Source organism: Parambassis ranga, chromosome 3, assembly GCF_900634625.1.
Source record: "Parambassis ranga chromosome 3, fParRan2.1, whole genome shotgun sequence".
Lineage (NCBI taxonomy): Eukaryota > Metazoa > Chordata > Actinopteri > Ambassidae > Parambassis > Parambassis ranga.
Window position 1 is genome coordinate 2,258,360 of NC_041024.1, and position 27,349 is coordinate 2,285,708.

General features: G+C 44.5%; 1 protein-coding gene across 2 annotated transcripts in view; it reads right to left on the reverse strand.

Moving 5' to 3' along the window:
• Window positions 1–2,723: 2,723 nt before the first annotated feature.
• Window positions 2,724–27,349, reverse strand: part of map1aa (microtubule-associated protein 1Aa) — a 31,184-nt gene continuing 6,558 nt past the window's right edge. Inside the window, exons 1-6 of one of the 2 annotated variants that reach the window (XM_028401359.1) lie at window positions 23,124–23,159; window positions 13,123–13,205; window positions 12,529–12,669; window positions 5,581–12,445; window positions 5,267–5,493; window positions 2,724–5,102 (exon numbers count right to left, since the gene is read on the reverse strand). In XM_028401359.1, coding sequence (XP_028257160.1) covers window positions 4,947–5,102; window positions 5,267–5,493; window positions 5,581–12,283 — 7,086 coding nt within the window. In that variant the 5' untranslated portion in view covers window positions 12,284–12,445; window positions 12,529–12,669; window positions 13,123–13,205; window positions 23,124–23,159 and the 3' untranslated portion in view covers window positions 2,724–4,946. Of the gene's footprint in view, window positions 5,103–5,266; window positions 5,494–5,580; window positions 12,446–12,528; window positions 12,670–13,122; window positions 13,206–23,123; window positions 23,160–27,349 lie in introns of those variants that run through there. The other variant, XM_028401358.1, reaches the window with a different exon arrangement.

Genomic DNA, 27,349 nt, shown 5'->3' on the forward strand with positions numbered 1-27,349 from the left:
GTCTGTAAGTGTCTCCACATCAGATCATCTGCGCGCAGCTTTCTGCCAGAGCCTTGCAGAAAATTCTATATAATCAGCTAAGAAAATATATAGAGAAAATATTTATTTTCAAATTGCATCTTAAAAACAAACAAAAAAAATCTGTATTTTTAATACACACAGTCAAGATATTTAATTGTACCATAGCTATTGTGTATATTTTTCTTTTGTAAAAATCACAATGTGGAAAAAAATACATCTTAAAGCTGATCACTGAACAAACAGGGCGGGCATTTTACAGTCAGTGCGCTTTTATTGTGGCGAGCAGTGATGTAGCAGGAGGAGGAGGAGGGGGGGGGTGCACACATGCTTAAGAAGCTATTCAGGGAGAAGACGTGCAATTCTGTGTTAAATCAGTGGGTTTGATGTTACATACTGTAGAATCAAAGACACTCTGATAAAAACCTAACGCCTGGATCACGGTGTGTCGTCTTTTTCTTTCCTAAAGGGGCTCAAGTCTAAACTGCGTTTGTATCAATCAGAATTGACATGAAAACAGACTAATGTCTTTTTTTTATAGTTTATGGTCCGTGCTAGTGTTCTGCTAATGGATGCTGACGGGTCAGATTAGGACTGGTGGTGACATGAAGTCCTTGCTTTAATGGCAGTCTGAGTTCTCAAATCAATAGAGGCTCTGCTGCTGATCATTGCTAAATAATGCAACAGGAAACAGGAAGTCCAGTTCCCTTTTCAAAATAATATCAGGAAGTGCATTAGCTAAACATGGATGCTGCTTTGTGCAGAGGGGGCATTGACATGTGGAAACAAATTGTCTTAAAACTTTAGTGAACATTGATGAGTATATCTGTCACAGGTGATTTATTGACTAAAATTATTATTATATTTCCTGGAAAATGTGATTTTTGGTTTGTCTCCTTTCATGGTGGCTGTATGTATACTCATAGTTTTCCCTGTCTAAAAAGAAGAGAGGGAGGGAAACTGTCACATCTGTTGTCTCCACCCTGATCATGTGACCCAGGAGGTGATGTCATTGCAGCATCCTTTCAGCAGCGTCTCACAGCATTGTCCTCCAGCTTCTGGTACAGTATCAGCCTCACACAGACTGGATCACTGGCGTCTCTGTTTCTGCGTGTTCTGCATGACAAGCAGCTCATATCGGCGCCGCAGAGCGTCTCTGGACTCTCAGCCTGTTCCTCAGAACAAAGCCCACACTGTTCCTGTGCCTGCTCCTCTCTGTGGGGGGTTCAGCCCCACTGGATTACATCATCCCAACACTCTGTGGGCCGAGCCACCCTGAGTGTCAGAAGAAATAGTTTTAATGTGCTGACAGTGAGTGAGTTGGAAGGACTGGGACGAGGACAAATTCTTTGTAAAAACATTGGCAGTCACCTGTCCTTCAGTGGCACTGTGAGGCTGACGTTTTAGGTTTTTTTTTTTAGAGAAATCTCCCATGAACCATTGCACCAAGTCACAAACATTCATGATACAGGAGGATAAATCCCAGTGACGAGGCCTCTGATTTCTTATCTGGCACCACTCGGTCCGGGAGTTTCCTAGTGAAATGTCACCATCTGGAGGATAAATTGGCACAAATCTGTCATGGTTCCCAGAGGTTGAACCCGGCCTACCATTATGTTTTTAATATTTAAACTGAAATCATCAAAAACTCTAAACTGGATCGCCTTTGTTATCACATGATGTTCACTAGGTGCCATGTTTAGCTCATGAATTTAATTCTATAGAGATATATGCGATCAGTTCTAATCTGAACTAGTGTGTTAGCATAAATAAAAAAGAACATCAGAATGAGAGTTTCCTGTGTAGAAGCAGGTGTAAATAATCATTTTACCTCCATTCGGCCCCACTCATAGAGCTCACAGCGCCCTCTAGGTGAACTGCAGCCAGCTGCTGTACACTAGTTTGAACAGGAAGTGGGCGGGCTCTTCGAATCGATCAGCGTTCCTGAGAAGAAGCGCCGACAGTTCTGGGTGTGTCTTAGAAGCGACTGCTGGTTTCAAAGGTTTGCTAATATGTTTTTTGTTTCCAAAAAAAGTGCTTTTTATTCTTATATTTTCCTCAAAAAAGCCTCTAAATATATGCTAACTGCTACTTGCTAGCTGTCAAAGCCTTTGCTGCCTGTTGTGTTTCTCTTTGATATGATTGGTTGAACCCCCTATATTGGCAGTGACTGACGGATGGTTCATCCAATCAGATTAAGAAACCGTCTCTGGCGTTAAAGTAAACAATCCCCGGAAACGTATCGCAGTCCGTCAGTGTTAATAATTAGCGAACTATTAGCATGCTAATAGGCTAAAAGAAGACGGTCAATTTTAGCGTTTTTTTTTTTTTTTAGTGTTTTCATTTCAATGTTAGCCTTAAACTACAGTGAGCACTGTAGAACAGCTAGCAGGACTGTTGTCATGCCTTTGAAATGAGATTAAATAAGAAAAAACACCACCTGTTTTGATAGCTAGTGTGTCATCAACAAGATATTTCCTTAAAATAAAGAAAAAGAAGCCATTTTTCTTCAGTAAATGATGTTTTTATTGATCTTCACCACCCTTTTAACAATAAATCTGCTTTCTATTTTTTTATTTTTTAAGCTTTTAAAGAGAGATAAAGAGAATATTGCACTTAAAACAAGAGATGAAACCATGAAGCAGGAAGGAGAGGAGGAAAAACGATCACAAGGCTTTCTCTTACAGCACAGCACAGCCAGGTTAACATGTGCCTCCTCCGTACGCAACAGCTTACAGCTTCTTTAATAAACATCTTTTAAAATAGCATTTCTATGTTTAGTCTTCAGCTAATACAATACAGGGGAACTCAAAAGGTACACATGCACGTACAAGCAGGGCTCACTGGAAACCAACAGTCTTTATGATGATTGGAGTCTGAACAGATATTTTAGTATTTTTTTAATTTTTTTTCACAATACGAAAATGCAGCAGTTAGGTGTGTGTGTGTGTGTGTGTGTAAAACGTGAATAATAGTAAATCCACTATAGATAAAAATGTATTGAATGTCTGGCAGTCTGGGTTCAGAGTGGTCTGTTTTTATGTGAGTGGTGTCGATATTATTATTGTTATCCTTTACAGTGGTGTAGTGTGTAATATAAATGCAGATCATTAACCGCACAGCAGGTTAACAGTAAAACACTGCTTTATTTCATCAAAGAAGCTGTATGGATCGTTTAAGCTCAGCGGGAAATTTGAACCTCCACACCACACCGCCGCCGCCTTGATAACGTGACGCTCGACAGAAATCACTGCTGTGGCGAGTTTCATCCGCACACAAAGTTGTTTTATTTGTGTGTGATGTATTTCAGGCTACAGTAAGCTGCGAGTGAGTCAGGTGTACCATATGTGATGCACGGTAACCAAGGCAACCAGGAGATCCAAGTCCTCCAGGGAGAACATAAAGGTAATCTGCATCTTCACATTCAAAACTGTTGCAGCTGCTGAGGTTTGAGGCCCTCTGCTACTTCTTTCTTTTTCATTTAAATAACCGTCTTTGCCTTTATCTACATGCATCTGTCGCACATGCATCAGTTGATGAGTGTAAATAAAACTCAGGGAAGAATATCTGGGTTTTCACTGCGAAGCTGCATCCTGGTGAGGCTTGTTGGTCCAAGATTGTTGGTTGTGTTCCTGGTTAAAACCTATTAAACTTATCAAAGTATAAAATCAATAAAATTAGAATACATTTACTCATAACAGTTAAGTCATACCTAAAAGCAACCACAGAAAATTGCCAGTAAATTATACACATTGTGGCTAAAGACAACAAAAAAAGCACAATATTTTTTGTTGATTATAAATCTCATAAAAACAAAAAAGCTGATTTAAGTCTTGCACACTTTGTGCTTCTTTGAGTGGCAGCTGAATTACTTAGTTGGTGCTTTCAAAGTGCCATTTTGTCTGACAAAAAAAAAGAAAACTCACAAACATCAGAGCTCGACGGCACCTGTGCCACAGAGCCATGGATTTACCGCACACAACGCCACGTCTTTTCCCTTCCAGCACAGCAGGACAGAAAGGCACATGTGGGTGACCATCTAACCTCCACCATCAATCAGACTACCAGGCAAACGCAAACGCTCTTCACAACCACATGTTCCCAATGTTGTTATTGTGGAATACATTCTTCTTCTTCTGTTCTTTCAATTTGTACAGACACAACAACTGATATGAGGTTGGTCTACTTTACTGTTTTTCTTTATGTGTAAATATATAAATCGGTAGAATCCAAAGGTCAGATGATGGTTTTTACTGCCTCTGCCTACACGTATCTACATGGCCTCTGACAAACTGGAAAAACACTGAAAAATACGTCAAACACCACAGAAACCACTGATTTGAGAAGCCTAGAAATATTATCATTTACTACAATACTGAGATTTGAATACGATCGTCTCTATGCTACAGTAAATATACTCAGAAGACATATTGAGAGGACCGCTGAGATCTACTTGTCTATTTCGCTATGTGAGCGGGAGGCAGAACGCCGTCAGACAGACAGAAAGTAAAGTAAAATAAGTAAGTTGTATTTTGCGATTAAGCAGAGGATCATTTTGTGGTTCTTTGCTGTGAGGTGCGCAAATTTGTGCTTCAATTTTGGCCAATCAGAAGAAGAGAAGCCAGGTGTCAGGTTTTATAGTACAACGGGCACATTGCTGGGATTGCTTCTCAGGGTTTGGAAAAAAAAAAACGTCTTACATAGAAGGACAAGAAGGTAAAATTTGTAGTACAAATGGTGTTTTAGAAATGAATAGAAATCTAGAAAAAAAATAGACCGTTATCCAGATCTGTTTCTGCTTTCCACACCTGACTATACAAGTGAGCAGAGACACATTTGCATATCAGGCTATAGAGAGGAGTAATTAAAAACACATCTACACCAGGGAGGCCAGTAGGAGAGAGAGAGAGAGGAGAGAGGGGAGGATCTTAAAACTCGATCTTGCAGGCAGGGAACGACTCGTCCTGCATGACAACGGTGCTGCTGGAGGCCAGGACCATGATGTTTAGCTCCTGCTGCTTCTCGTGTGTCTGCTGGTACCAGTCTCGGGTCACCTCAGTGTCGTGGGTGGGGATCAGCGTCACCTGAGAGAAGCAGAAAACAAAGTGTTCAGTTTGATTGAAAACCGCCAGTGGATTTGTGGATATAAATTGTGAACTTGGTCTTTGAATGCATCATGTGTAACTGTCAGCCTTGATTCATTGGTTAGGCTTAGTTTGGAGTTTAATTAAAGGGCTTTGAGTTTTACCTGAAGGTTTGATCCCCATTGAGCTTTGCCATCCAACAGCGCATCAAGGACTCCTCGACTTGGTTCGCCACTCGCTGCATCGTTCCCGCTCACCACATAGTAAGCAGAGCGAATGCGCTTGAAAAACTCTTGGTCCACGTTCTTGGCACTGCAGTGGTTGGGAATGTAGGCTAAATCCACATAAATGGGGGAGCCAGGAGCAGCTGCAGAGCCAGATTTATGGGAACCTGCAGAGGAGGATACATTTAACTTCTTACTGTTGTGCACCAACATTTTCATCATTTATATTGTTATTAAGGTATCTGAATAGTTACCTAAACTCTTGACTCCATTAGTTAGCCCTTTGCCAGGGTTGTAGCTTGATCTGGAGAGGTCATCGTCTTTGGAGCCCTGTCCATCAGACAGATGGGACATACGTGAGCTCTTGTCTGCGTCCTTCTTCTTCAGCGAGGCACTGCGAGGAGACGGTGTCTGTTTGACAGGCATGGGAGATCGCTTGCGGCGAGCTGGGGATGATGATTTGGTTTTCCCTGAAGTCTTCTTCAAGGTCTTGGCTTTTGGCTCTTTCTTAAGAGAGCCACTATCTAAAGAGTCAGGATCCACCATGCAAACGTCTGGGCGTGGGGGGTGAGGGTAGGGGTCAAAAAGTGGTGCAGGCGGAGGGTCATGGCTTCTCCTGGAGGCAGAGTGATGGCTGCCTCCTCCCATGGCAGATTTATCAACTGGCATGTATTCTGCATCTTCATCTGAGTCCATGTTGCCTTCACCAGTGACCGAGGGGTACTCCTCAGTGCCTGGAGGTACATCAGAATCTGAATGAGAGGCTAGAGACTCGCTGATGGAGGTTGGTGGGGTGTCTTCTGTGGCAAGACCCAGCCCTGCTGACATCCCACCAGCTTGGTGCAGAGAACTGCCGTCTCTGCTGTGAGACTGGTGATGATGAGGTTGTTTGTGAGCCCTTCTCTTGACTGACAGGTCGCCCTCATCGCCCTCCTGTGATTGATCACTTCTGCGGCCTTGCTCATCATCCTCCTCGTCACTTGATAAGTGCTGCATGCAGGGGTTAATGAAGGAAGGAGAAAGGTCCTCTTTTCGTTGCCTGTACTCGGAGGATGAGTATCCAGGAGAGGTGCGACTGGTATAAGATGAGGTCGCTCCGATGGGTGCGTCCTGATCACTGTCATCATCGTCATCCTGCCCTCCTCTGCTGCACCCCTCTGCATAGAACGGTGAGCGGAATGGCTGATCGGTCGAAGACAGTGAAAGTGGGCGGGCAGGATGCTCTGGCTCCATCTCACACTCTTCTTCAAACTCGTCATCGTGACGGTAGTGTGGAGGGGAGTCTCCAGGGACCATGCCCATCTGGGTCTTTGGCAGTTCCCACTCATAAGAACTCCTGACATAACCTGCTGCTCCTTCTCTGGACTCCACCTTGGCTGGACCTGATGCTACAACACTAGCTGTGGCTCCAGGCAGGGTGGTGCTTGTGCTGACTTCTGTGGGACCATTTGCTGTGTCTGGTTTGCTGGCCTGGAGAGGTGGAGGCATGTAAGAGCCAAGAACATCTGGAAGTGCACCAACAGTTTTTTCACTGACACCTGATGCAACAGGCTTGTCGGAATGCGTCAGGCTACCAGCCAGGCCACCAGATGGAGACCTCCGCGTCATCTCACGCATGTATGCCTCCTCATCCTCTTCCTCACTGCTGTCGGTCTCTTCAAAGTAATGCTTGCCCTCTGTTTCTGGCCGGGGTGAGGAAGTGACACCGAACAGAGCAGCACTGGCTGCCTCTTTGTCTTTGTTGAAGTCTGAGAGTTGAGAGAACGGCATTGCTGAGGCGCCATACCCAAAAGCTGAGTCCAGCTTGGTCCCCTTAGACCACTCGGGCTTATAGAAGCACTCAGGCTGAGGTCCTTTTTCTGTAACTCCAGTTAATGAGGTTGTATGCTCCTTCTTGTCTTCAGTGACAGTGCTAGTGGACGAGGGTGTTGGAAAGGATTTGACCTCCTCAGAAGGGCTAAGGGGTGAGAAGCGGGCTAAACTGGAGGTAGACTCAGCCATAGTTGTAGCAGTCATTTGTTTCTCAGACACTTCTAGATAGTCATCTTTGGCGCCGGCAGAGCTGGAGAAGGGAGAATCCATGACAAGCGAGTGTTCCTCTTTAAAGGAGGAGTATTCAAAGAGCGGCTCAGCAGAGGCGGGTGTCTCCAGCTCCTCTCCAAACTGACGGCTGGTGGAAAGGGAGCCTGAGGTGGAGGAGGAGTAGCTGTAAGCCGAAGAGGACGAGTAGGCAGGGGCAGCGGTGGTTGTGTACTGAAAGCTTGTGTCCAGTGACCTCTTACTCAGAAGGTCAGGGGTCTTTTGTTTCTCAAAATCCGGATCATCCCTGTCATTCTGGTAGCAACTGTCCTCGGTTGATTTCAAAGTGAAATCATCTCTCTCTTTGTCTGCAGTCTGACTTGTTAAAAATGAATCTTTCTCACCACTTTCATATGAGTACCCAAACCCTGACGAGTAGCCAGAGAAACCTGTAGCCCCTAAATCTGTTAGCTTGCCACTGAAGGATGAGGAGTCAGTCTTAGCAGCTTCAGCCTTTTCTTCTGTCACATTTGGCTTCCCCTGACTGTTATAGCCATAACCAGCCATGGAAACCATAAACTCAGGCCTGTCTGAGCCAAACATTTCACTGATGGGACTTTTTACTTCCTTTTCAGACTTATCTTTGGCACCTTTCTCTATATCAGAATCTACTGCACACTCATCCTCCTGTTCCTCTTCCTCCTCCTCCTCTTCATCTTCATCAACAACTTCATCATCGTCGTAGTCCTCCTCATCTCTTGCAGTTAGTTTTCGCATATCAATCTCTAAACACGCTCCTTTCTCGCTGAAGCCTTCCGCAGCAGGCTTGTCCACGTTGAATGCAGCCATTGAGGAGTACACCAGTGGCTTTGTGCTGTCAGCCTGGCTTTTGAAAGCTGAGTCCTTTTCTGATGATAAAGAGGTGGTCGAGGCCTCAGGTCTGTCAGCCACTGAAGGGAATCGACTTCCTTGGCTGTATTCAAATGTCTCCTTTTCTTTGAGTACTTTTTCAAATGGAGCAGCAACCGGAGAGCTCTTGGAGTCGAGCCACGATGAGGTAGAGGAGTCTTTTCCAAAAGATGCAGCAAATCCCTCCTTCTCTGACACTTTGTCTGTGACTGTGACCGGGGAAGGGAGCTTGTCTTTGTCTGTCTTATCAAAAGACTCCTGACCATATGAATCCGATGACTCCACTGAGCTTGTTTTGCTGTCATAAATGTCACTGTAGGAGAATGTTTTCCCGTGCACATACGGCGTGTCCTGTCTTATATATGCTGCCTTTTCTTTGACCTCCTTCTCTGGGAAATCATAAAGACTGAAATGAACACTTTTCTCTGACTCTTGAATATCTGTTTTCTCAGTGCTGTCATCTTTAAAATTAACTTTGCTTTTATCAGTAGACCCAACCCCACTTGGAAAGTCGTCATTCTTTTCATCTTCATCGTCGGAGTACATGAGTTTAGGTTTTGGTTTCTCTTCTGTGCTAAAGGACACCTGAGTCTTCTCTGAGCTCTTGACTTCTGTTTCTGTCTTTGTAGACTTTTTCTCAGCTGCAAAGTCATCATCCAAGAAGCAGCCCTCTTTTGCTTCCATGAGCTTTGCTTTAAAAGTGGGCTTTAGATCCTTTTTGGTAAAATAATCATCTTCCTCCTCATCTTCATCTGATTCTTCAGAAGCTTCAAATGCTGTCTTGTCACCTGGCGCACCAATAAAAGAGGCATTATCTAAAATTGTGACGGATTTCTCTGTTTTCTGGATGTCAGCCTTCACACCGGTTGGCGCCTCGTCTTTGTCTAGTGTCTTAAAGGGTTTGTCCTCTGTCGGAGAGTAGCCACTGCTCGTAGGCACAGACTGAGTTGGTGAGGCCAGCTTCATGGTGCTGTCGTCAGGGCTCAGGCATCTTTCTTCACTGTCCTGCCTGGAGTGGGACTCTAGCCCAGGGGAGAATGACAGAGGGGGTGAAACAGGCTTTATTTCAGCAGCAGTCTTTAATCCCCCCATACTGAAGAGATCCTGCTTCTCTTTGACTGCCTGTGTGGAGGACAGTTGTGTAGTAGAGAAGGAAGGAGGAGAGAAAGCAGCAGCGGGAGATTTCTCCTTCTCCTGGAGCAGCATGGAGGCTGCGTGTTCATAACCTTCTTGAAGTTTACCTAGAGGGATGTCAACATTTGGAGTCTGGTCCTCTTCCTCGTCTTCCTCGTCATCTTCTTCTTCATGGGCTGATTTGATGTGTGCGTCACTCTCCATCTCTGGGATGTTGGGCTGGTACTCATCAGAGGAAGGAGACTTAAAGCACTTGTCGTCCTCCAGAGAGGAGGTGGGTGAGATGGTTCCAGCTGAGTGGAGATAGTCCTTTCCATGGACGGCCTCTGCACGTGAGGGGATACTGTTCATGGTGTCCAGCAGGAGGGAGTTCTTTCCTACCTCCTCAGTCTGTGGTGCCGTCACTGAAGTAATCGACTGGTCTTCAGCCACAGATGTGGCAAAAGATGACAGCTTATCGTATTCTGTGATGGAAGTGGCTGAAGAGATGTGCTCCTCTTCAGCAAGAGGAGCAGCAATGATGGCAGGGTAAGGTGCAAGCTCAGGCTCGTGACCTCCCATGAAGGCTTTGGGTTTGACATCTGCCACTGCAGAGCTCTTCATCTCTTTTATACCATGCATGGAGTCAAAAGTGCCAGGAACATCAGGAACAGAGATGTCATAGGAGGCAACGTCATAGCGCAGCTGTGGGATCCTATCCTCCGTCTCCTCATGGATCTCCTCATCAGAGATGGTTTGTTCAGTCTCGGAGTAAGCAGGAATGGTCTCATCTTGGATGAAAGAGAACTGCTCAGAGGCAGAGGCTGCGACTGTTTGTCCAGACAGAGCTGCGGTTGAAAACGGTTTTTGCTCAGTTGGCTTGGTGTCCCACTCCTTTCCAATTTTTTCCTTTTTCACCTCCTCTGTTTTGTATTTCAGGACTTCGTCATCTTCTGTTCCTTCAAGTTCAGCTTTTTCAATAACATCACCCTCCTCCTCGGAGCTGTCACTCTTCTTTGATCTGTCTTTTATGCTGTCCTTTACAGAGTATTTGTCATATTTCTCCATTTTCTCCTCTTCATACTTCTTGTCAAAAGCATCACTTGTGTCTTTCTTTTGTGTTGCTGCGACCTGATCTGATGCGCCCTTGTCTTCCTGTTTGATGGGTGATTTGGGTGAAGCAGATTCTGCCTCAGCGGCTGGGGGCAAGATTTTCTCATCGGGAAAAACTGGTGAAGAAACTTTAGTGTCTGTGTAGGCTGATTTGCCTGGCGTCACCACGTTCTGGATGGGCTCTATCCTAAGTTTGGACAGCTCCTCATGTTTTAGAGCCTCAAAGTCTTCAGTGAGGTCCTCCGGCGAAGACACGATGGACCTGTCAGCCAGGGCTGCAGCTGCAACCTCTTCTGGAATGTTCTTTGGAACTGGCTTTTTATCATTTGCTTCCTCTTTAACGGCTTTGTTTTTGTCGGTTTTGGGTTTAGCTTGGGTCTTGGCCTTGTGCAGGGTTTTTCTTACTTCGGGCGTCAGTGGCTTCAGGTCAGGTTTGGTAATTTTTCTCAGCTCAGGTTTGCTCGGGTCCTTCTTTTTGTCCTCCTTGGCTTTACTGTCTTTCTTCTCTTCTTTTCTTATATTGTCATCTTTCTTCACTTTCTCTTTCTTAATCTCTTTTTTCTCTTTGTCTTTCTTTTCATCCATCTTAGATACTTTCTCTTTCTTGACTGTCTTTTCCTTGGATACCTTCTTCTTCTCTGTCTTGCCCACACCAGGTGCCACCTCTATATTTTTCTGTTGTTTGGTGGCTTTCAGACTTTCACTTTTGAGTTTCTTCTCTTCTTTCTTTTCTGCTTTATTCTCTTTAGTGGCGTCACTTTTTGACTCTTCCTCCAGCCCGCCTGCTTCTTTCTTAGATGACTTGGAGTGGGGTTTAGGTGAAGACTTCAGACTCTCTTTGCTGTCCGTTCTTGATCTCATTTTAGTTTGTTTTATGATGGGAGGTGGTGCGCCTGCTGATATGTCTTTCTGGGTAGCCACTGGGTATCGTAGGTAATCCAGGTGTTTGAGTTTCTCCAGACCTTCAAAGATTTTATTCTGTGGTGCGTTTCCTGGGAACAGCACGCGGACTATCTTTTCTGTTGGACGGTGTGGAATCCAAACGATGAGGGCAGTGACTGAAGTCAAATAAGGGACAGATATTTCTCCTTCCTTTCCATTTGCCATCATTATCCCTGTCTTGGCTTTGCTGTTTCCAGCCCATTTCTGCATTAGAAACTGCATCTCTTTGCTTTCTTTTACAGGGTTTAGGATGTACATGTCTAACTTTCCCACACCAAGTTTGTGGAACAGTGTGATAGGTTCAATGGTGTTGCTGACTACCCTGTGAAGAGGCTCTGGGGTGATGCCCAGCTTGTTGAGGTACTGCAGTGTCAGAGATGCTTCCTCAATGCTTCGCTTCACTTTTAGTGTAGACTCAGGCATCCTTAGCTTCTCTGGGACATTGAAAAACACAATCCCGAGCTCAGGGGAGATCAGGTTCTTCATCCAGTCACCATTGCTGCTGGAGCCAGATCCTTGATTCCGCTCTTCCTCCTGCTCAGCAATCTTCCTCTGGAACAAACCATTGATGCCAGGAAGGTTGTCTGCCCCAATATGGGTGAGTAGAACAGAGTCAATCCGGTCTAGGTGTCGAACCAGCTTCCAGAAGCAGGACTTCCGATCGGACCCTCCATCCACCAGGATGTTGAAACCGTTCACAGCAAACAGAGCAGAGTCTCCCCTGCCTCCAGGGAAAATGTAGCAGCAGGGTTTGGACAGCTTCAAAAACCCTCCGGAGGTCGGGGGCTCCAGGAGGTCAAAAGGTGACGGTACATCCACTGTCTCTGAGACATACTCTGTGAACTCTGTGACGCCGTCCATGTCGGGGAGGTGAGGTTCAGGGTTCAGGCGGTATTCCAGAATATTTTGGAGTGGCTGCTGCTCCTGGTGTTGACCCAGGGAGCTCCAGCCCCCGTCTCCTTGACAGGAAACAGTAAGCCTAGATGGCTGCTCTGAAGAGGCTCTGGACAGGACTTCAGTCACCTACAACACAGGGAACCTAAGTCAGTGGCCAGTCTATACACGGGAGGGACAAGGTATTCGTAGTGAAAGCGGGCTCGGCTTACTTGAGGGTTGGAAATAATGTCGGAGAAGTGCTGCCAGGTGAAGGCCCCACTTTGCAGTAAGATGTCACCTCCTTGTTCAGAGCTCTGACCGCTCAGAACTAGCAGTTTGTTTGCAGCAGAGTCGGTGATGAGAGAGTGCGTCTGGGTATGAGACAGAATAACCTTTTAATTATACATTTAACAAACACACAGTGTCAGAAGGTTCAACATTCTGTTTGAAGAACACCTCAGATTCAAGTAGACCAAATATAAACGTACCAATCTAAATTTATCTGTAAGAGTCTTTGTCTTTACACCACCAAAAAAGATTGTTTGAACTATTTTTACCTAGAAAAGGGGCAGAAGTCTGTTCATTTGGGGATTTAAAACTTTAATTTAATCATAAGTCACTGAACTGTTCTAGTGACTTGAAGCATTAAATGCTTATTGTGGAGTTTTCTGTTGGTCTACAGCTGGTGCTTTGTAAAGGCACAAATAAAGATTTGGAAAGAAGAACAGAAGAAGTGAACATTCTGAATTACAAATAAAATCAGCACACATGCTTCAGCATGATACTCCATCATTATGTGGGTGTTTTGTTCGGATGTGGCTTACCTCTGAAACAGCTGTCTCCTCTGATGGGTTCACCAGCACCACTGTCTCTAGGACATCACTCTGATACTGGAGGATTCGCTGGCCTACAGGAAACCCAAACACAACCCCGTCAAATGACTGACCCGCAGTTGCAGGAGAGAAACTAATCTCTCTGCTCAGCCTGTATACCTTATGTGCATTACTTTCCAGCCCTGTTCTATTTGTGTCTCCTGTTCCTTCGTGCCACTTTTGGTACCTTAGCCTCTTTTTTGACGGTAATTTTCTAGTCTCGTATTCACTTGTCGGTGCTGCTGTTACCTGAACAGAAGGCTACCTGTTTTGGATTGAGGATTTTGGACTTCCGGACTTTGCTTTGCCTTCCGCCGTTACCTTGTCCACGGTCATTACAGAAACAATGAGAACAATTGCTAAAAAAAAAAAACGAACCAATTTTGTTCAAACCTTTTTTGGACACTTGAGGAACTACAGTTTTTGCAACTTTGGTGTTGGGTTTAGGGAACTTTAATCATTTCATAAAACTGTATGGTAATCTGTAATCCAGGTGAAATCTGACACTGCTGTGTGTTACTAGAATAATTTGCTGTGTTTATGAACACAATGACACAAACACATGCCTGTGCAGGAACATCTTGAGCCCCGCCTCGTCCTGTCCTCTGCACGGTTACCTCCTCATTTCACCAACTGAAGCCACATGAGGGGCTTTAATCCTGCAAATATGCCCTTTTCTGCTACACAATCATAACAGTAACACAAAATTATAATCCTCAGCCACAAGTCTCATTGGTTGTTGCTATGGGGACGGTTCACTGGCTGCTGCTGCTGCTAGCCGAGTAACACTGACCCAGTCTTGGCTGCGGGAGACGCATTGCAGCATTTCTGTGAGAGGGAGGGGAAGCTGCATGAGAGTATGCACGCTGCATCACTTAGAACAGGAGGCAAAGGCGAGAAGTGGCAGCAGCCACTTAATAAGCAAGCAGGCGCCTCACCAGGACAGTCTATTTTTAGCAGGAAAGATGTTCCTCCTGCCTGAAAATGTGATTGAGTTGGGAGAAAAGGGAAGGGCGGCGGGGGGTGAAAATACATTTGAGATATCAGGGAGCCAATAACGTGGCCTCAGAGGTTACATGTTGGGTCAGATTAACATTATGCTGGTGACTGGAAGAATGCATCAGCAGTTTACAGACACACCGTGGTTCATTCCCTGCATTCTTCAGCAAACATGTGACTTCGTTGTCAGAGAGTATAGTTTTCTTTAAAAGTAGATTCGTTGTGACTCATTTCCGATAACTTCCCAGGGTTGAGTCTATGCTTATATCATAAATTACGGTTTTCTTCACATATTAATAACAATTGATTCTTTTTTTAAATAATTTGTGTTGTTAGCTCAGAGAATACATTTGTTCCCTCCTAAATTACTCTTCACTCTTCTCTGAAGCAGTGTATAATCTGCATTTGCTCAGCTGCAGACTGGAACTGGTGGCTGTATTTACTGTTTTACAACATGGACGTTGCATTTTCAATGAATTAATGAGCACTGCAGCAAATATTGACATTGTGAGGTTGATTAATCAGAAACACAAAGCTTGTATTTATATGGAAGAAAGTGACCAGCAGTTGGTGCTTTTCTGCTGCCAGCCACCAAACATTTGGCTCCACATTTCAGCACTTTGTAAATCTGTAATCCAAATCACCAGAGGCAGTGTGAAAAAAGTGCCAGCTGATTGGCTGTGAGTAACTGCTTACCATAGGCAGCTGTGTTTGTTCACAGTCAACAACACACAGTGTGTCTGTGTGTGTCCAAACTGTTACGGTGTTTTCCTGATATAGCATTAATTGGGTTAATAAAATAGCTGCAGAGTCTGTAAACAGACTTTTACTGTTGGACATGATCAGATAAATGAAATATTTGAGACGTTTTTCAGCTGCTGGTCAGTTTCAAAGGTGAGAAAACACAACATTAACAAATGTAGGCTGAGAGTTGTGTTGGAAATGTGAGTGTTATTTGAAGCATTGTGGCTTGAGGCCGCTCCAGGATGACAGAGCGTGTCATGAGCGTGATATGATAAATGAAATCTTTGTTTTTCTCTTAAATATTTATTTTACAAATCTAGTGTAAACAGTTAAATCTATTTATACAGACATTGGTTGACTTAAAAAAAAAAAAAAAAAGCTAAGAACATTTTTAAATGTTTTTATTTATAGAATGTATTTTAATGAATAGACGTTTAGAATATTCATTTATAAAGCATTTTATTTTATATTTATATCTATAAATATTTATAGAATCATACATCTCTGTATATATATGTATATTCTTTAATAACAAAAACGGATATAAAAGTAATGTTTCAACTTGAACTTATTATTTAATTATTATTGTCTTTTTTAAGGCCTCTAACATCATCACTCTACACCAGCAGAGGACAAATCTGAACTACAAAGTGGACCAGACTGGTTCCCTGACCGGCGCATCATCAAACACAAGACTGCAGAACAGGTAGGTCCAACTCCAGAGTCTAAAATCAGGACGAAGAGGTCCCAACGTAACTATTGTACCATGTTTATCTGACCTGAGGTGGATGTCTGTTGCTCTGGGTGGATGGATGCTGCTTTCTGTGCAGTGATACTGTTGTATGGACACCAGCATGGACAGAAAGCCAACTAAGAATCTGCAATTTTTTCCTAATTGTCAAAAGGGTTCATCATCAATTGATGCTAAAGATGAAGCTGAAAACATGTAAGGCACATAATAGTCATTATGTGTATTGACAGCTCAGATGTCTGACAGGATTCTGATGCTATGAGCACATTTCATTCAGCGCTGAGTTGTGTGTGTCCTTTGGAGTGGAGGATGAAACAAAAAGCAGACGTGACCCATCACATAAACGCCCTGCATGTCTGAGAAGCTTATTAACCGGCCCGCTCTTATTTCTAGTTATTAACGCGTCCAAGGACAATCTCCTCTGAAGCCACTTGTGTGCCCACACTTCATCCAGACTGTTATCATGGAAACAAATGCAGTGTGGGCCTCTGTGGCTCGTGCCTCTTATCAAGCTGAATACCCCGCTATAATAATGGAGGATTAACTGTGGGAGGACGGAGCACTGTAGTAAAACTGTCAGCTGCTGTCTGCCTTCTTGGCTTTGTGGGGGGAAAATGGCTGCAGGGTTGCATAGAGGAAGCAGTCGCTCTGTAGTTTAATGGCTCTTTTATCACTACATGTAGTATTGGTGTAAACATTTTTCAGTTTAGGCTTTGAAACCTGCTGTTTCATGGTGAGTTCAGGGGGCTGCCGCTTGTACCTCACTGCCTTTCCAACAGCCCAGGTGCAGAGGATGTTATGAACAAAGACACATTTTATGTGTGCACTGTATTGTAGAAGACAACTGAAAACATTCATCAGACAGCCAGGGCTGCAGCTGCATTAGCCTTTCAAGAGAGGGTTTGGAATGATTACCAGATTTGGTATCAGGTCATAGGCAAAGCCCAAGTGTAGCTACAGGGACTGAAAATGTTGGCTCTGAATTTTATAATCCCCTCTTTAAAAGCTTCTAGCTTTCACTGCATCCTAGCTTTCCTGATCACAACAAAGATGGCTGCCCATTAGCTTCCTGGCTAGAACACAGTCACAACCACGCAGGGGGCAGAAATATGTTGTCTTCCAGATTTTTAGAACCAAAGTTTGACTCTCAACTAGGAGACTCGGGTTCGAGTCCCATCATGTGCATTAAAGTTTTTCCTTTTTCACTGTTTCCTTTTGCTTTTTTTATGTTTGGTTAGGGTTGTAAATTAAATTACAGCATCATTGTCTGGGTCTCGTTACCATGGTTACAAGGCTCTCATTGACATAGGTCATGTTTACGTCTAAACAGGACTTATAGCGTAGTTTTCTGTTCTTCTGAGCAGAGTCAATGAGCAGGACTGATGATGCCACTCTGTGGAGCGACAGAACATCTTCAGGAAACTGAAACTGAGTGCAGTTACTTTGCTTTTAAGCTGTTATCTCAGTCAATTTGAAGTGACAAAAAGCGACTGCCACAGTTTCACGGTCAGTCAGAAGGCAAATTGTGACCTTTTCTGTACAGTATGCGATGCTTTGGGACCGTCTGGGTTTTTCATGGGGTGCAAACGTCATGGTATTTAACTGCTAAACGAAAGTCATGAAGTCAGTTTTTCTAAACAGAGCAGCTCTCCTGCATGAACATTATAAACTGATTATGTTGCTCTAACAAACAGTAATCACCACTTTTTATGTACTAATAATTGCAGCTTGATAAAACTGTGCCAGTAACTCCACTCCATTATACTCTTGATGCGACTCTGACCAGTCATAACGAGGCCAACTTATTGCTTTTCTTATGAAGGGACGGCATCATTTATCATCCTGCTGTTCAAAGTTATTAACACAAGCCGCCACCAGCCGACGGCTGGATGAGCAGCGACCTGCCAGATAACGCGGGCAGCATTTAATTGGTTTGTTCCTGAGAGCTTCGGCAGCAGTGAGGGTCTTTAGTGGCTCATCTTTTCTGTGTATCAGCAGTGGAAACGCTGGTGCACCACAGGCAACGTTCTCCTGATTATTTTTAACCTCTGTGGTCAGGCAGTGGGAGAATCATGCCATGTGGAGTCACACAGAGTGACATATATGGGCCACGGTCTACTTAAACAAATAAACACACGGCTGACATCTCGCTCTGCCTCAGCTGGCGTCTCAGCGCGTGATGAAGCCGATGCCTCTGACGGGCAGTGAGTTGGCAGAAAGTGTGCCGCTGCCATCCCAGCAGCAGCAGCAGGAGCATGATTTCCCATCATGCACAGAGGCAAGGAGTGTGTGGGATGTAAACACCTACTCACTCTCAGACATCTTGCTCAGAGTGTTCTAAAGTGCAGAGAGAAGCGTTTCTTCGTCTTATTTTACAAAGTGAAACAACTGGGAGAGAAGCTTCAGACAAAACCCTGTCAGCTGACAAAAAGAGGCCACTGAGCTGCGGAGATTAGGTGCTATAAAATGTTATGTAAATGAAGACAGGTTAAATTCACTATAATCTTTGCTGCACACTATCCGTCTTGTTGCGTGGCTTCGTTGTGAATAAATCAATATTATTACACAAAATGTTGACATTACATGAAACAGTAGACCACAAAGTGCCATGACTGACCAATCAGAATGAAGTATTTATACATGTGTGTTATATGTGATAATTATAAAGCCAACATGATGATTGAAGCCATATTTTACAATTAAAGAAGAAACCTGGTGGTTCAGTGTTGGCACCACCTCACAATACCTGTTCATTTATTGACCAAACATAACATTGCTAGCTTATACCCCGTTCACACTGGGGAAATAAATGTGGCTAAAGCGGAATTAGCAGATCAATCCAGATGTTTTTTTTCTGAGTGTGAACACCTCGAATCCGGCTGTATCCAGTTTGATTTCAGTTGGCTCAAATGTGGCTCAGGTGTGAACGCAACTGTGGCTAGCGAATCCGGCTAGCGACGTGATACTTCCGGTTAGCGACACACTACTTCCAGTTAGCGACATGCTACTTCCGGTTCACGGGGCGCGACAAGGGACAAAAAGCCGCATGACGCATGTGCACATGCGGTCCTACCACGGCCTGAACGGACTCTGTATATTATGAGGCGCCACCTAGTGGTTTGGAGGACAGCAAACATGCTGGATGAAGCCGGATTGAGTGCGGACACAAGTGTGTCCTAGCCAGATTTGAAAATAGGTCTGAAGGCATCCAGCTTAAAGGCTGTCTGGGCTCAATCCTACTCTAGCTGGAATGACTTTCTCCAGTGTGAACGGGGCCTTACAGATGGACCCGTCGGTTTTATAGCTCGGTGTGGTGACTCTGGTCACCGCAGTACTCAAGTTCATCTCTAGGTTTATCCAGATATGAGCAGAGAGAGAGCAGGAACTTACTATTACCAGGCTGTAAACATGTTTATTTCCTCTGTTAAGTTGGACATTTTAAGCAGATCTAAGGGGATTGATTCCCTCAAGTGGACATTCCAAGAAGTGCGATTCCATTTTATAGGTTGCTGATGCCTGACCTACACATGTAGGACGCCAGCAGTAACAGGAGGTTCTGGAAGACACTGATAAACCATAATAATTTATTTTATTGGCTATTTGACTACAGCTTCTAAATGAGCCATATTTCTAAACTAATGAACTGGGGCTGTGTTTTATTTTCTGACCACAGCAGCCGCTGCTCAGGACCAAGAACAGTTATTAACCTGTAAATAACGAGGGGGTTCTGGGACCGTATTCTGTTGTATGAATCATATACAGTACGTTTGAACTGCTACAGTATGAGACCTGTGAGCTCCAGCAGCCACACAGTCTCTTAATATCGCAGGAGCTGCTGCTGCTGCTGCGCCGCAGGCTCTAATTTAGCTCTGTGATTATTTCCCTCGGGGCTCACCTGAAAACTGCATCCGACAGCAGCAGATTCAATCAGCTGCATGTTATGGCCCTCTGAGGACATGCAGACTGCAGCGCTGTGTTAGGACTCGCTGTCCCTTTGAGTCATGATTTACTTTAATATTTCATTCCCTGTAGTTACAGTGCTGTGTCTGTTCTCTGTACAGTCTGATGGGGAGATAGAATAGCTACAACTGATCCAATCAAGAAGCAGCAGCAGCATCTGTGCTTACAGAACTGTAAGTATTGCTCCTGCTTGAAACTGCAGTTTCTAAGGTGTCCACTTGGTGGCGGCACCAAAAGTGAGTCCATGCCCACAGACTTCCATATTAACATGTTCACGGTGTACAGTACATAACATCAGAGTGCACGTTTTCTGCTTCCACTTGGGCTACCCCACTTATCGTCTGTGTAACCAGTCATGTTGAGCGTTCTAGTACAATCGTGTTGCATTTTGAGAGGCCAGACATCAAGCTGGAGGCCTGCATGAAGTCTGGTTACTTTATGTAAATGAGCAGCATTGAGTGTCCTGACAAACGCCTATAAACAGACGTTATAGTAGTAGATAGATTCACAACCTGCTCTGCTTGTTTTTTGCTTCACTTCTTTTAGAGAAGCTTCATGCTGCTCTGGTTTGAAGCCCTGAAGCAGACAGCCAGACACAGCCGGGTAGAGTTTATTGTTAGGTTTCATGTTGGTTTGTTAATGAAGCTCACGCTGAGCTGTTCTCATGTAAAAGCTGATAGCAAACCACATTTAATCTTTACAACATCCAGCTGGAGAGGGAGCAAGAAGAATTTCAATAAATGTCATCAGTTCCTCAATCTTATCTCGTCACTGCATGCTGACAGCTCTCAGGACGCCTCATCATGTGTTTTAGGACAAGCCAGGATTTCAACCTAACCTCTAACTGTAACTAGTAGAGTAAAGAAAATATGCCATTGACCAATTGTTAGTGGGGATATACTGGTTATAGTTACTCCATCATGTCCAGGGTCTGCCCCGGAGTCTCCGTCCTGTTGGACAACACCTCACTAAAGAGTCGCCCAGGAGGTCTAAGCTCGCTCTTCTCAACATGGAGGAGCAGCAACTCCGACCTCCTCCCGGATGACCGAGCTCCTCACCCTTTGTCTAAGTGAGAGTCCGGCCGCCCTTTTGGCTCAGCTTTCCATTTGCCACAACAGACCAGATCTGTGTCATAGTCCGAGATGCTGATTCTCATCCCTGCCACTTCAAACTCCACTGAGAGCTGGAGGTCGCGGTTCGATAAAGCCAACGTGTACATATCATCTGCAAACAGCAGCACATCCTAATTAATTTAGGATGTGTAAGGAGTGTGATGTGTTTATATCTGCCTCTTCATAAAAGAGAGTTATAATCACTCCAATCAAAACTCAAACATTCAGCATCAGCCGGGCTGTAATAAAGTCTGTGAGCTGACTATCAGAATCAGTATCAGATCTGGTTCGGTAATACAGATGCTTTCACAATAATAAACACATGGTGATGAGGGCACACAGCTACAAAAACACCAGCTACTTTAATGAGAGACCATTGTTGTTGTTTTCCCGGACGGGACAGACTGATTCTCTCTGACCTAAACAAATGGAAGTTACACACCTTTCCTTCTGATTACTTACATATTAGCTCTGTTATGTTCTTCTGACAGATTTCCATTTCCATTTTGTCCTTTTTTTACTTAATTTAACCCCTAAGTTTTTGTGGGTTTTCTATGTTATCGCTTTCAACCAAAATCATCTACTTGATGTTGGTTGGTTGGTTGGTTGGATGGATGGATGGATGTATAGATAGATAGTCTTTAAACAGCACTCAGCTGAGGCGCCTATCCTGCTTTCAACACTCACAGTGGTGGAGTGAATGTAACACCAGCCCAGACCACACCTCCATCACACACACCAGCACCAGTGGCTCTCCCTGTTATTCCACACCCTGCCTCATCGTGCTGAGCTCAGCACTCTGCCTCACCCACCCTGAGGCTATATGGGAGATACTACCCGGCTGTGTGTGTGTGTGTGTGTGTGTGTGTGTGTGTGTGTGTGTGTGTGTGTGTGTGTGTACAGGGGAATGTAATGATACACTGAGATGAACACAGAGTGAAGAGCTGCTCTGTCCTCCTGCTCAGTCTGTGTGAAAAGCAGCTCAAGGACGTTTCAAAGACGGTCACAGTTAAAGCTGCAGGACAGCAGACCACATGTAGCTCCACAAGGTGATGTAGTTTTAACCCTAAAGTGCAGATGGGGCTTTGATAGATTGGTTTCTTTGGAAGGCGACAACTTGTTTTGTCCTGGTTCATTTCTTCAATTGATTTTTCACCATCTCTTCAATCAATCTGATCAATAGCGCCAGTCTATAGGTTTTTTGACTAGCAGCCGTCAAGCTGAAAATGTAGAAAACCAAATAAAATCCTGCAAATATTTACATTTGAATGTCCAAAGGGATGTATTGTATTGCAAAACAATTAGAAGTTATTAGCTGCTGATTCGCTGCCTGCAGGAAGACACAGGGAAGGTGTGAAGGTGTCATGGCGACGGCCATGTTGGTGGAGATTCTGATGTTTCCTCCTCACTCTTGAATGATACCGAGACACTTTAGGAGGGTTTAGGCACTATTGGGTTTAATAAATATATATGTATCTGGACAAAAATACCGGTAGTATCTGTAGTGTGATTAATGTCATGTTTACATGGGTGTTATTGGTGTTTGCACCAGAAGGGGGAGTGGAAGGTTTGCACTGTAGCTTTAAATAATGATAAAACTGCAGTGATAAAACTCCATGTATCACATTTAAATGCAGTTTAATGAAATACTTTAACCCTTTCTCCTTGTGTAAATAACTCACACACCCTCCTCTGTGTGTGTCTCCGGATTAAAACAGCTGTCAGTCCGTCTGTGTGTTCTATTTTCACTCCTTTTTTTGTCTGGTTTGTTGCATAAATCTAATCCACGTCTCTCAGCATATAAATTGGTGCTGCGGCCTGGCTGCTGACCCGAGCCTCAGCTGCTGCCTTCAGGTCAGAGGAGGATTTTTTTTCCTTTTCCCACCTTACAGAAAAATCAGGTCACCCAAATTCAGTGGAGTGAATGGAGAGCAGCTCGTGCACTGACAAATGAGCATGAAGTGTAGAAAGAGGAACATGAGTCAGGCAGGCTGTTTACACTGAGAGAGGAGGAGGAGGAGGAGGAGGAAGGCCTGAAGCTCACAGAGAAATTGTTAAATAAGCCACAACATACAGAGAGGACACATGTCATCGCCTCAGTGTGGATTTAGCTTCTTAGTTTTTAATCATAAAGTGTTGTATATTAATATGTTTTCTTATTTTCTTGCAACTTTAGTGGCTTGAACTGCACAAATATCATTGAAACCCTTTAGAAATATGTGAAAATATATATAGTTGAACATTACAATGACCTGTTTAGAGGCTGTAATCCACAACATGCCCTTTTATATTCCTGTAATCCTGCTGCCAGATTGTGACCAAAAATACACCCTATGCTAATGAGCTGAAAAGAGCAGCTATGGATGCAGATGATCGGTTCTACTCACTCTGTATGTGGTCCACTGTCCCGCGGATCCTCTCACTGTCAGAATGAACGCCTCTCAGTCAGTCAGATTCCTCTGCATGCAGATTACAACGATGCGCTGTTATAAAACAAGCCGAGCCGAGCCGAGCCGAGCCGAGCCTCAGCGGCGCAGCCTCCCGTCCAAAGCACCCTGCGCCGGATTTTACGCGTCTATTCAGCCGCTATAACCATCGCGGTGGATGCAGCGTGAAGCCTCCAGCAAACATCCACACACACACACGTCTCCCCCGCGGGATGTGAGGACAGTTCAGCGCTGCTAAGGTGTCGTACCGTCCTTCAGTGTGTGTGTGTGTGTGTGTGTGTGTGTGTGTGTGTGTGTGTGTGTGTGTGTGTGTGTGGATGAAGCAGAGAGAGAGAGGGGCGGGGATGCTGCTGCTGCTGCGGATGAGGATGAGGATGAAGGCAGGATCGGCCTGGTCCTCTTCACAACACCTACACCCTGCTAGCTGGTGGCTCATGCTGCATTCAGGGACTTGTCGTACAAAGCAGTTTCCCAGCAACATTCACGTGAATCAGAAAAAACCAGAAGCAACAGGCAGGAAGTAGTTTGAGTTAGTGGATATTTATATTTGTGTGTTTTTATTTACAGGTTTGTTTTGGGTGGGGATGGATGATGAGACATGGCTGCTGTCTCTCATTACGAGCCTCCATACAGACTTGCGAGTACATAGTTTAATCCTCTTACAGAACACCGACCATGTTAGTTTGTTGTGAAACATAATGTAATTAAAATTTTGAGGGTCATGCACAGAATATTCAGAAAAAAACTGATGTTACTGTGCAAAGTTGCAAACACTGAAGCTAACAGCTAACAACGAGTACAGAGAGCTAAAAGAGGATAAAGCTGGATCCATACTCCGCGAGAACAGAGAACTCCCTTCCCCCTGCAGAAGGTGCTCAGAGCTGCAGACCCCAACCACGAAATTGATCTTTTTTTGTGTAATCTGTCATGAGGTTTACTGTGAGATTAGCTCACGGAGTTTGGCATGCAGCCACAGCTCACAAGAACCTTTAACGAATCAGTTACTTAAAGAAAACTGAAAGCTAATGTTTAGCATTTTAGGCACACATCTGACTGTTCGCATGCTTCCGTTGGATGATGTGAAGTGAAAATCTTTCATATATGTGACCGAACCATGATGTGAGTCTGATATTAATAGTGATGAAGATGAAGATGAATCATTTTATGAGAAATAATTTTGAGGCAAAAATATTAGATCTTAGATAGTCGTGACCCTCTTTTCAAAATAAAACGGCTGAAGTATCTGAACAAACGCAGGCCCAGTGGCATGTTATCATTTACTGATCGTCTATTCAGGGGACTTTTCAAACAGCTGTGAGTCAAACAGCAGCTGCTGGGCGGGACAGACACAAACTAAAATAGATTTGACTCACTGTAAATGAGTCATATCACACACACTGACTGATGCTAATGCAGAGAGGTGGATAGCATAGGTTCAGATGTCCAGACAGATGTTTAGTCCGGCCGTGAAAATGATGCAGAAACAGCTCACAGAGATGGAGATGCGACGACCTGACAGCCTTTAGAAAGCATGTTCCCTCTGAGCTGTAGTGTTAATGTGGAGGGTTTAATAAAAACAGCATCCACACCGACCCACAGTCTCCTCTAAATGTCAGACAGCTGTTGGCCGTGCAGCTCGGATGGCCGGCATGCCGCGCCCTTCTCTCCAGACAAGCTGCTTTTCTCAGCTGTTCCAGACCCGCTCTCCTCCCTCCTCCACCTCCTGACATCATTCTTACACACACACACACACCTATCACAGAGGACACACGTGCAAACAGCAGGGCAAGGTCACATGGTTCTACAGTGTTTGTACTTATAGATGGTTTGTTGAGTATTACCGCCACGGCTCTACCGTGATGTGTGTGAGGCAGTTCATTTAAAGGGCAGCCGCAGGTTGTAGTGTTTTCTCAGACTGAACAGTGTGGTACAAAACAAATGACTAATGTACACATGTGGTGGCAAACAGCCCGTCCTCACCAGGAAAACGTGAAAACGGACACATGTGCATAGTTCTGTGTTTACTGGGGGCGGGGCCTGTTGCCACGGTAGCCAAAAATGGCAATCCCAGAAGGGTTTTTATCCACTGACACATTGTACTGTCACCACCAAAACATAAAGATAACACCTACACATATATGTTAAAATATGTGAAATACTGCACTGTAGAAAAATCTAATAGCTCAGCCTCTACTTAGCTGGCAAGGCATCGTATTCGTCCTCCACCAACCACAAGGACACCGCCAATATCCGGACACACACTCTTCTTTCACAGAGCAGTTCAAAATCTGTCTTTTAAAAGAAGAGATTCATCAAAAAGCTAAAGATGAAGTGATGTCATCCTTCATCATATTCAAACCTGTCCAAAGTAAACGGCAGCTCATGCTCAGACGTTGTGTGTCACTGTGTGTGTGTCACTCTGTGTGTGCTGTCAGGTTAAACGGCTCCAGAGCAGCAGACCTGTAGCCGAGGGGCAGATCAATAATGGCTGCTGAATTATTAATCAGCACACAGTCTCCAAAAAAACTGCACCCGCAGTCAACACACCAGGAAACAGTTTTTAGGGGCGTGTCTAATTTTAACTACTCATTAGATCACTGACGGGGACACAGATTGGAGGTCAGGTCGGGTTCTTATTTGCTGTATGCCCCCCCTCTGGTGGAAATCAATAGAGAAACTGCTCACCGCTTGTGGAGCGTGAGCTCTGTTGCATGGAAAATCATCCCAGCAGCATTACGAAGGGACAGATTATACAGAAAAAGAGTGATATTACATGAGCTGTGAGTGGGTTAATAATCTAGTAATGCAGCTGTCACACACAGGAAGTACACCTGCTGACACTGCAGAATTGTATTACAGCCACTCATGATGCATCTGCCTCACCATCACTTTGTAAATATTGTTTAGTCGGCCGTTTTCCACCGCTTGTCTCCTGCCAGTATTGCGGCTGGGGTACGTGGGAGGACTGCAGATGAAGCCACGGCTACCTGCGAGTGTGTGAGGGGTCGTTATTAACGCTGCTCAGCCATCGGTCATCTCAGGCTGTGCTGTCAGCTCCGGCCCGCTGTCGCTCTGTGAACACCCGCCTCAGCCTCTGGGTGTGTGGGGACGTCAGTGTCTCACAAGTCTAATATGGACGCCGCCTGCAGTCACAGGCCGGGGGTCAGTGACAAAAACACACAGAGTGTACAAGTACAGTAGGAGTGATGGAGACATTTTGGCTTCACTGTCACTTTTTGTTATCCAACTTTACAACGATGTATTTAGTAGGTCTGAATTGTATTTAGTTCAAAGTAGGGCTGGTTAATTAACTGAAAATATATCGAAACCAACATTTATGCCCAGTAACCGCTGCAATGCAATGCGTGGGGATTAATCGTGTGTTTTGTGGCGCAGGGGGATTGTCAGTGGCTTGGGAGCAACAGGTCGCGGGTTTCAAACGTCGGCGTCCCGACACACACATGCACGCACACAGCTTTTGGCGCCGGCATTATAACCGATGATCGAGGACAAAGCGTCAATTAATCACGGTTTTGATTTCAGGCAATATCGCCCAGCCCTAGTTCCAAGTCTGTGGACACTCTTAGTTATTTAGGTCAACTTTTTTATGAGATTATGGGGAAAACACAAAAATACACAAATTTCTGGGGAAAAAAATCTATGAGGAAAAAAGTAATTAATTACTATTTATTAATTCAAAAGGATATTCTCAAAATTAAAAGAAAAAATTCATGAGATGTTGTGATGTGATGTGTAGAGTGTGAACCTTCAGCTGCAGATCCAAAAGGCCACGCTGCCTGAGGCGCAGGCTTCAAACAGGCTGTTCAAACCCCACAGCCCCAAACATCCTCCACTGCTGTCTGATGTTCTGTTTTGACTCAAATACACTTTCCAACTCAGCATTTTGATGTTATTAGTGGAGTTTTGTGGCTTTTGTTAGGGACTGTTTTCAGCGGTGGATTGATACGCCTTTGATGTTCTGGTGTTGGCAGCAGGGTGATGTGTGATGTGTGTGTGAGTCAAACTAAACAACCGAGTGTGTTGATGGTAATAAGGTGGGAACATGCCAGCTCGGACTTTTAAAGCAGGCTTCCTCCGATTCTTTGTGCTTCACTGGTTTGGCTCTTATTGATGATTTGACTTAAAGTAAGTGAACCGAGGCGCTA